We start from the raw sequence: 10,444 nt of genomic DNA, 5'->3' as shown, positions 1-10,444 counted from the left end.
GCAAAGACAATATATGTGTGTGGTCTTTGTGTAAATGTTTGTTTGAACGCATTGATCACGGAATATATGAATGCTGCTTGAACTTTAATGTCTGTTTATATTCGCATAAAACGTTGTAAAAATGTTTCACTATTTGGATATCCCCATCCGTCCCTCCTAAAATAAAAAACAACAAATTTTCTTATGTTAGAGCTCATTTGAGCCCTAGATAATTCATAATCATCCAAGTGTTTGGTGAAGGGAAGTCGGGCACACCCGACTAGAGCACTCGTAATTGTTTAAATATTAAATGAATGCATTTCGATCCTAGTACTCTGTGGGCAATATGGACGCGACGCAACTCACCGAGCTGATGGGCAGTCATGATTTCATGCAGCTGCAGCAGCAGTTGCAGCACAACAACAACAACTACAACACCGATGGCCACAATGGATTATCGCCGGAATCGGTGGAGCGCAGCTCAAGGCCCGTGCGACGCGCGACGCGACGCACCTCACAGGTAAGCGGCAAGGCAAAGAATGGCGAGCAGAGGTGGTACAAAGCAATCGATTCTGTTGTCCACAGCTAAGCAATAACACCTACGACCTGGAGATGACCGACTCCAGTTCGCAGAGCGACGACACCAGCGGCGGCGGCGGCAGCAGCAACGGCGGCGGCAGCAGCACCAACAACAACAGCAACCAGCTGGGCTGCGCCCAGGGCGGACAGCGGCCGTCGAGCCGCGGGCGGCAGCAGAACGCCGCCGGCGCCAGCCTAACGCCCAACAGCAGCGCCAACAATAGCAACAATAACAACAACAATCGGCGGCGGAAGGGGGCGCTGAATGCGAAGGAGCGAAATCTGCGACGTTTGGAGTCGAACGAGCGGGAGCGCATGCGCATGCACAGCCTGAACGATGCGTTTCAGTCGCTGCGCGAGGTCATTCCCCATGTGGAGATGGAGCGACGGCTCTCCAAGATTGAGACACTCACGCTGGCCAAGAATTACATTATCAATCTGACGCACATTATACTCTCCAAGCGCAACGAAGAGGCCGCCGCCATGGAGCTAAATGCGGGCGCTGTGGGCGGCGTCCTGCTCACAGGCCTGACGGCCGAGCCAAATGGTAATAATGGCGGTGGTGCGTCTAATGGCGCCACCAATGGTCTGTGCTTCGAGGATGCCCTGGCCAGCGGTGGAGCCTATGACTGTGCTCTGCTGGCTGCCAGCGATGTTAGTCTATTGAGTGCGGCAACTGTTGCGGCCACGCCCACAATGCAAACACTGCAGCCGCCGCCGCCGATGCATATGCATGCACAGCCGCAAGTGGATCAGCAGGCGCAACAGCATCTGCCGCATCATCATCATCCACAACAGCAGCAGCAGCAGCAGCAACAGCAGCAGCCGCACGGGCAGCAGCAACTGTTGCATGCTCACGCGCATTTGGGCGCCAACATGTTGCTGCCACAACAGCAGCAGCAGCAGCAACAGCAGCAACAGCAGCAACAGCAGCAGCCGCAGCAACAGTCGCAACAGCCAACGCTTATACTCAATGGCGGCACCACATTAACGGTGGGTGGCGTCGCTGTCGCTGTGGGCGGTGCGGCGGGCGGCGGCGTTTTTCCAGATGTCAATGATAATTTCGATGAGCCCTTTCGAGAGTTTCTCTAAGCATCGATTGGGCTTCTTCTGATGGTCTGTGGTAACGTGAATATAAGTACACAAATAGAATTTATAGCACAAATGCAACTGCAAGATGTGGAAGCATGCCGAATTAGAGTGGAAATTATTACTAGAGGATAATATTTCAATGTCCTGATCAGAACTTCCACAAGAAACAAAACCAAAAATTAATTAATTAGAATAAACGCTCATAAATCTAAGTGAATTTCAAAGTTATCTATACTCTACCAAACAGCTTAGCTTCAAAGGGCAGCACCTCTCATTGAATTCAATAAATATGAAAACCCATTTTCGCAAGTTATAGTCAACGTTAGCATGCACTTTAACATGCTGTCAGCGAATGTTTTTCAATTTAAACGTTATATTTTCGCAGCGCTTGTTAAAATCAAAATGCACTTTAAAATATAACCTGACTGTCAAAATCGAACAAGTAACATTTAAATTATTGTAAATTATTTGACTTTTCTTATTATCTTATTTACTAATTTACCAATCTAAAGCAAACAGGCATTTGTTAAGAGTTGCCATCTCTTTGCATTGCACATCTGGCAACACTTCACTGATAAATATCAAATTTCCATACAGATTTCAAATGCAAATTAACACCGCCTTTAGATTCTCTTTCTCCACAAAATTTTATCTTCAATACAAAAAGTTAAACCAAACATATATTTTTTATAAATTTGAACAGTTTTATAAACAAATTTGATTGCAGATCTTAAAAACCATTTAAGAACTTGAACCAAACGAACAAAATTTTCCAAAATTATACAAAAATGTTATTTGAAGGCATTTAAAATGACAATGACAATCTATTTAGTAAAATTTGATCGTTTAGTTGAGAAAATGAGGGAATTGAACGCTGCTTAACTTTCAAAATTTTCAGAAAATATGCCTAAAATAAGGAAATCAAAATTATTCCAGAATTTATTAGAGTTATATTGGTCAATTTTTAAAAGAAAAGAGAGTTAAAAAATTATGTTTGCTTAGCCTCAAAACCTATACGTTTAAATTTAATACCTTGTTGTTTTCGTCTTTCCTTTTTGTTTTTAACAAAAAAAAAATTGTATATAAAAAAAACTAAAGCCGACTGTTGTGGTGCAAATTTCAAGTACATACGCAATTATTCAAAGTTGTTAATATACATATTTACATACGCATAGTTATTAAAGCTTAGAAATAACATAATATTTACGAATGTAGTTCAGATTAAAGGCGCTGCAGAAACGGACGAATGAAACACGAATTAACGACAAAAGCAAATCAAACGAAACGCTTGAATGAACAGCTAAATTTATTAGCTGACAAGTCGAAAGGCGCGAGGAAATTCAATATCTCGTATAAATATATAAATACATACATATATGTATATATATTAAGTACATATACAATTGGCAGCAATAGCAGCAACAAAGACGCAGCATCAATTAACGTAAAATAACGGTACTGGGACTTAAGTAGATGCTGATGGCAAATATGGCGACCCGATGCGACGCCAGGAACAGCAAGTGACGCGTCGTCGCTTAGTTAATTTACCACCCATGATCTTTTAATGCACTTGAAATTTAGTGTTGTTGTAATGGCTGGCACTGGCGGGGGGGCATGCGGCATGTGGTGCGGGGCACGGGCCGTGTGGCAACAAAACAATTAACACACAAAACCGTTGAAAAGGCGCATTCAAACTGACACACTTCCGTTAGACCGTTAGCGACCTTTGGTACGCTCTTAGGTTAGAAAGAGATGGCACACGGTGACGTGCGTACGGTAAACAGTAATAAAATAACGTTACCCTATGGGTGGTTTGCGTGTGTGTGTGTGTGTGTGTGCTGTTCGTGTGCGTGTGCGATTGTGGGTGTGTGCGTGGATTGGACTTAGCAATAATTAAGTGAAAAATAGTAGTTAGGGGTGGCTATTTGTTCGCGTGGGTGTCAACTTAAGCTTGTTGATTATGTTTGATTAGTCAAGATTTAGCAAGTTAACTAGGGGTTTACAGTTCTAGTGCTAGCGGAGGGCTCAAATGCGCAAATTTAAACCAATACAACATCAAATGATATACAGTTCGGCTCTTCGAGATCGAATTCTATTCAAATAGATATAAGCTAAGACAAAAGGTTAACGATATTTATTCGTAGTGTTAATTTTTAGCAAGCTGAAACGAAACGAAAACAGGGTTGCATTTGGCTTGTAGATAAAAACCCTCTTAACGAGTTATTCTAGTCAAATTCAGTATAACGCATACGAAACCTTTGAAATTGCAATATAGGCGAGTAGTTTAGTTGTGTAGAGAATTATTAAGCTAATGTTATCATACGATGCACGTCTATCAAAATATTTAAATATTGTATAAATTGTAAAAGAATACTTAAACATCTATTAGTCTCAATGTACATAAAGTTAAGTCTGGTCTAAACATAATGAGCATTTGGTGTGTACAAGCAACAATGAAAAAAAACAAGTACTCGTCTGTACATAAATATATACATATACATATATACTTGTAAGTATGTGCATATATTGGCACGTTTATGTAGCAACACTGTATAGAGCATTAAAGATATCTAACTGCGCCGAAAATAAAGTTTATTGAATAAAGTCAAAAACTATTAAATAATCTATTTATTTCAATTGTGCAGACACTTTTTCATCAAAGGTAAGTTCCATAGAAGGCAGAATCTACGTACCGTAATATCGCAAAGATTACTCTCAGCGGAGAGAGACATCTCTTATTGTTTTTGTTGAGATCTTTTGCATGTTTCCATCACACCATTGCATCATATTAAACCAGAGCTTTGTTTTTAATATTGAGCTTATATTCAAAAATTTTACGTATTCCTTTTCCAATCAAACTTTAAGCTTTACACTAACACACAACAAAATAAACAAATTTATAAATTATTAATAATCAATTGGCTTGCGGTTTGGCCGCCGGCAAATAGAAACTATCGCCATGTTTTTAAATATCGTGAAGAGCTGTAGCGCTGCCACACAGTTAAAAAGAGTACAAGCTTAACGACACTCGCAGCAGGCATGCGGTATTCGAGCTACTCACTAAAGCTTATCGGTAGCCGCCACAGCTTGAATTTCAAAATAGATAAACTGATTACATCTTTAAATGAGCAGCGCAAATGTTTCTTTTCTCTTTTGAACATGGTGTTGTACTCTATTGCAATTATTATCTATTGTAATGAAACGGTAATTGCACATCTTAACAAGTTTTGAAGTGTTATCGAGCATGTGACGTCACGCGCGCTCACACAATCTCTCTCTCTCTCAGTGTATGCCTCTTTGTAGTTCATAGGCAAGCCGAGTAACGGACCTGCGCTATGCGCTCCACAACAATAACCAAAACAAGATTTTGTGTTTGCGTTTGCATTGTGTTTTTGCGCCTTGCGACAAAAACATCGCTAGCTAAGCCAACGGCTGAAGAAAAATCAAGCATTTTCAAAAAATATACAACAAGTAAATTGTGATTAGTTAATTGCAAGCCAAAGTGAGTATAAAAAGTTAATAACAAATTTTGTGCGTAGATAAGAAGAGTGCAATTAGAATAAGTGTGTTTGCCTGCGCTTATGTGTGTGTCTGGAGAATTAGGTGAAGCGCAGAGGTGGGCTGGCAGAGTGCAGTTATTTCTTCTTTTCAGGTTCACTGCCTGCTTCCGTTCTACTTAGCTGGTCTTTTGTTTGATGCTCCTCTTTTATTTTCTCAAGACGCTGTGAGATTCATTTGAGTCTGTACACACGTACATAGATATGTATGTATGTATATGGATATGTGTGAACCTATGGCAAACAAGTTATATTAAGAACACAGGAACGTGCAGGTAAAAAAAAAAACAAAAACAGAAGCGACCAATAGTTGCATGTTTTTGTTTGATGCTGATCAAAAATTCCTGTACACGCATACAGATGTATTTGTATTTACATACAAAAATACATACATACATACATGTTGTATGTTTTTGGTATGCGTTTGCATTTGCCGCTTGAGTTCGTTACAGTTTGTTAACCTCTCGTGGCTGCCGCTGCAATTGGCATTTGGTCACACTGTGCTCCATTTTTGTGTTGTTGCAATTTTACAGTTGTTAACACTTTCGTCTATTACGTTTTAACTTAAAATCTAATCAAAAGCTCCCACTCACACACACACCCATATCACAACGGTCAGCTTGGGGGCAACTGTTTAATGCCCGTTAGCCATGTCTATAGCTAAATTTCCGGAATTAGCTGATGGCACGCAACACAAGTGTGTTGTTATGCTCATGCACACATGCACACATGCATGTATGCATGTATATTTGTATGATTGTTATGTGTATGTGCGTATAATTGCCCCAACATCGCAGCCCACTGACCCCATCAACGTCTCCCATTTGGCTCGAAACGCGACCACATAAAATATTCTACAGTGTGTCAAGAACTGATTAATTTGCATTGTGCAACTCTATTTCTGAAATCCCGTATTGTCAGCGAGGTAGCGGAAATCGTGTCGCCTGGGATATAAATCTTTTACAGTTGTATATATGTGTATGGTTTTTTTTTGTTCGAAAATTAATAAGCTGATAACTCTTATTATACTCTAATGATACTCTAATTATATCAGAGCTTCATTAATATCTACTTGCTGCTTAGATACATGTAGCTTCTAACTCTCAGCTAATGTTTTGTCGCATTTTCTATCTGACTATGCAGAGAGAACAGTTTTACTTTCTCAGGCTTACATTTGTTTGATTATTATAAATAGTCTTATGTCATAGGCCAATCCGTTTTGCGTCACACTCTTATCAAAATAAAAAACTGAAATGTAGAGCACATGTTTGGCAGTCCCAAATCAACGGTACAGTCACTCCACGTCCTCTACAGCTATTGACGAGGCATTTCTATTGTCCTGTTTACCTGCGTCAGTTGCGGCAGGTGAACAGCTGAACCTTTTCACTTCCAGTTCTTTTTTAGAACTAATTCAATCAATCCACCCAAATGTCCAGCGTTATTAACTACTTCACCACCCTCCGCTGACACAGTTTCAAGGCGATCGATTCAGTTACGACTTTCGCTGCGATATTTTGTTTATTCATGTTGCACAGTGGGAAATTATGCCTATTGCGTTGACCAATTAATTGGAGCTGTGACCTATTCCAATTGAAGAGTTCAAATGAAGGGGTTCTTTAGACAAAACTTGCATTCTTAACTAATAAAATGCTAAAGGCCAACGGTGAACATGACGATATTATAATTAGGTACACATGTACATAATATGTATTTAGTACATATAAAAGAGCGCAGAAAATATAACAAAAACTTGCAATAATGCCTTTAACTGACAACAAAATTATGTTTAGGGGTTAATGTCAATATTTCAGAAATATACATTAGACAATCATGTCTAGAATTGAAACCTTCATCAATTGGAATTATCCACAAATTTCAATAGAGCAGAGATTGCATTGAGTTTTAATTATTAAATTTGAAGCCTTTGAAATATATTCATTTCCTACATTTTTTATTATATCTATCGAAATCCTCGTACAATGCTCCATAAATGTAAATTACCAAATTATTCTTTAATATTATTTTAAATTACGATTGGATTTAAACAACGTTTCAGTTCTAGAAAAGTTATTATCGGTTCGAAAATCCTGTTAGGTACAGAAAAAATCGAGACGAAAGAAAAATAATTCTTTTAAGTAAAATATAAGATTTTGATTTAAAGTATTTCTGAGAAATATTTTTCCCTTTTCTCATTTCCTGACTCTTTTAAGTAAAAACTGAACTTTTAGAAGATAATAAAAATAAACTAATTTTAACTCTTTTGAGGCAACAATCTGCCAATTAAGTCCTAAACAGCTGTAGAGACCTCCACGCTGTCTGCATATTCACATCAAGTTGGATCGATTTTTATGACAGTTGCATTCAGAGCCCGTTGCACTGGAAACGGCAACAGCTACCACGTCCTTGCCACCAAAACAATGCACTCAGCTGCAAACGCAAACGCGGCCAACAATTCAATATAATAACAAATAATAATGCCTCAGATCTAGGCCACCCAAAGTGAAAATGGCTAAACACAGGCGGACTCATTTCTATACGGACTTGGCCACTTTTTGCCGTGCAGTGGAACAGGGGTTGTTGTAGGGTTAATCCGCTGCCAGACGACGCTAGACAGGTGTGGCAGGTGGCAGGTGGCAGGTGGCAGGTGGCAGATGGTGGCAAATAGAGACACTTGGACATCGTTTGGGGCGGGCGACGTTGTGGTTTGCGTGTCTGCCACTGATTTGGGGGTTGACTCCACAACTTTCCCATTCGTTTTGTGCGGTTGACCATCTATTGATTATTGTGTGTGGACTGCTATATATTTATTTTATTTTTTGCCTGCCTTGATTAATAATTTCTATATATCCTTGCAGTATCTACACGGTATCCGTTGTAAAAGGTTCTGACCAAAAATGGCATCCGGCGGTTTGACATGTGTCAAATATATCACTTTTTTCTGCAATCTGCTATTTGCGGTAAGTTGGCAACAAAATATGATGGGTTAATCGAACTGTGCTTATCTCTTTATATTGCTTCACAGCTTACGGGTCTACTGATCCTCACGGTGGGCACCATAGTGCAGCTGAATTATGCGCATTATTCAAATTTCGTGAGTGATCACATCTGGACCGCGCCCATTATACTCATGGTTGTCGGCGCGGCAGTCGCATTTATCTGTTTCTTGGGCTGCTGTGGCGCTCTGAAGGAGAACAGCTGCATGATACTGAGCTTTGCTATACTAGCCGTAATAATATTCCTGCTGGAGATTGGCCTTGGCATTGCGGGTTATGTCAAGCACTCGGGCTTGCAGCAGCTGATGGAAACGCAGTTCAATACGACCATGAAGCATTATAAGGAACGTGATGATTATCGTGATGCCTGGACTCTGCTGCAAACCGAACTGGATTGCTGTGGCACCTATGGACCCAACGATTGGGATGGCATTTTTGCCAACAAGACGCTGTCTCCGGCCTGCTGCAAGCTGATCAATCTAAGCGAGGCCAAAGACTGCACCACAATGCATGCCATACAGCAGGGCTGTCTGCAAAAGCTTTTGGGCATACTCGATTCCAAGACTTTGATATTGGCCAGCGTGGTGCTCTCCGTGGCAGGCATACAGGTAAGTCAGCGTGCATTTATTATCTATTTGAAATTCTTGCTAATCTTTGAATGTCCTATTCTGCAGCTGCTCACCATACTCTTTGCCTGCTGTTTGTATCGTTCGTTTCGCCGCAGCTACGATCATGTTTAGGCTGCGCAGCGCGGATCCCATTTATCGATTTTAAAAGACAGCCCTTAGCCTAGTTTGTAGTTTGGTCACATGCATGCGATATAACTCGTTGCCGTCTCTCAAGAAGCTCGCTGATAAGCAGAAGAACAAAAAATAATACACAAAAATACTCAAAAAACAATCATAATCACAATTCATAATTTTCATTTATGTCAATCGATAAACACTCACTGTTAGCCCAAGCATTTCCACTTTAAGTTTAACTTTTTGAAAACTTGTTAATGTTATTCCCTGCTCAGTTGTACTGAGCTCTAAAGATAAGCTATATATCTCAATGGTTTTTACTATTTAAAAACATATTATTTGATTTGTAATCTTTATAATTTTGTACACTTTCCCACTTAAACGCTAAAGAAACGCTCTGTATAAGCATTATGCTTTATTTAAATATATTTCGTTGTATTAGGTAAAATCATGATATTATTTATATTCCGATTTTATACTCATTCCCATTTGCCAATGCATTACGCCACCACACATACTCATATGCATATCAAAACATTATAATATCATATATATAAGTATATACTCTATACTATATACCGACTGGTTCGAAATTCATGCATCATTTCATCATTTTACAAAGTGTCCTTGGAACCATTTTTTATATATGTAGTAATTTTATGGCCTTTTGAATTTTTAAATGTATATGCGTGTGTCTCATTGTGTGTGTGTGTGTGTGGCTCCCCAAAATAAGAACCCACCATTTGCTAATTGTTTTTATATACCCATATAATTAGAACCAATTTATTATATACATATTTACAGAACACTGCATTTTACACACACACGTAAATATATTAGCAACACACATACATACCGATATATATATTTATGTATACAATGAATATCTATGTGACTTGAAATTGTATTGTAAACAAAAAGAAGACAAAACACATTTGGGAGAAGATGATTACATATCTTGGTCAACTCCTGAAAAAACAAAACTGTTTGAATATCGAATTTACAGTTTAAAATCGAACTAATTAAATGATATTAATTAAGAAGCGTGCATATAAAACGCGATTCTCAAAACGACCACACATGAATATTACAATTCAATGTTAGATTATCTGAAATGCAATAACCCATATAAGTAATTGTCTTAAATTGCAAAGCTCAGCACGATTTATTAATATTATTATGCATTTGCGAGTATGTATTTTATAAATGATGTAAGCTGAAACAATTGTGCAGCACTGAAAAACTTAAGAATCAATAAATGAACAATTGAAAACGTACTACAATGAAGTCTAACAAAGTTTATTTTTCAAAAATGAGCCAATTAAAATCGAGATTTGCGGTTTTATGGGGTAAAATTGATTTAATTTGCATATGTTAATAATTTGAGAATGATACAGATAATATCAAGCAAATATTTATATATTGTCTGATCGTTTCTTAGTCCGATATAAATGTACTTGAGTCAGTTTCTTTGCTTTTAATTTTTTTGTATATAAATATA

At 38.7% G+C, this 10,444-nt stretch overlaps 2 protein-coding genes across 2 annotated transcripts; both read left to right on the top strand.

The window, feature by feature from the left end:
• The first annotated feature begins 260 nt into the window (after nucleotides 1–260).
• On the top strand, nucleotides 261–1,650 carry dimm (dimmed). Its single transcript, XM_064697484.1, has 2 exons — nucleotides 261–499; nucleotides 565–1,650. The coding sequence occupies exons 1-2, from the start codon at nucleotides 326–328 to the stop codon at nucleotides 1,648–1,650; spliced, it is 1,260 nt and encodes a 419-aa protein (XP_064553554.1). The 5' UTR covers nucleotides 261–325.
• A 3,341-nt stretch (nucleotides 1,651–4,991) lies between these two features.
• On the top strand, nucleotides 4,992–10,220 carry Tsp39D (Tetraspanin 39D). Its single transcript, XM_064697933.1, has 4 exons — nucleotides 4,992–5,152; nucleotides 8,063–8,164; nucleotides 8,230–8,808; nucleotides 8,875–10,220. The coding sequence occupies exons 2-4, from the start codon at nucleotides 8,102–8,104 to the stop codon at nucleotides 8,938–8,940; spliced, it is 708 nt and encodes a 235-aa protein (XP_064554003.1). The 5' UTR covers nucleotides 4,992–5,152; nucleotides 8,063–8,101; the 3' UTR covers nucleotides 8,941–10,220.
• Nucleotides 10,221–10,444: the final 224 nt, after the last annotated feature.

This window comes from Drosophila montana, unplaced genomic scaffold (assembly GCF_035044405.1).
Source record: "Drosophila montana isolate Dmon_TW-CO22-7 unplaced genomic scaffold, ASM3504440v1 contig_402_1, whole genome shotgun sequence".
Classification (NCBI taxonomy): Eukaryota; Metazoa; Arthropoda; class Insecta; order Diptera; family Drosophilidae; genus Drosophila; species Drosophila montana.
This window is presented reverse-complemented; position numbering and strand designations above follow the sequence as displayed.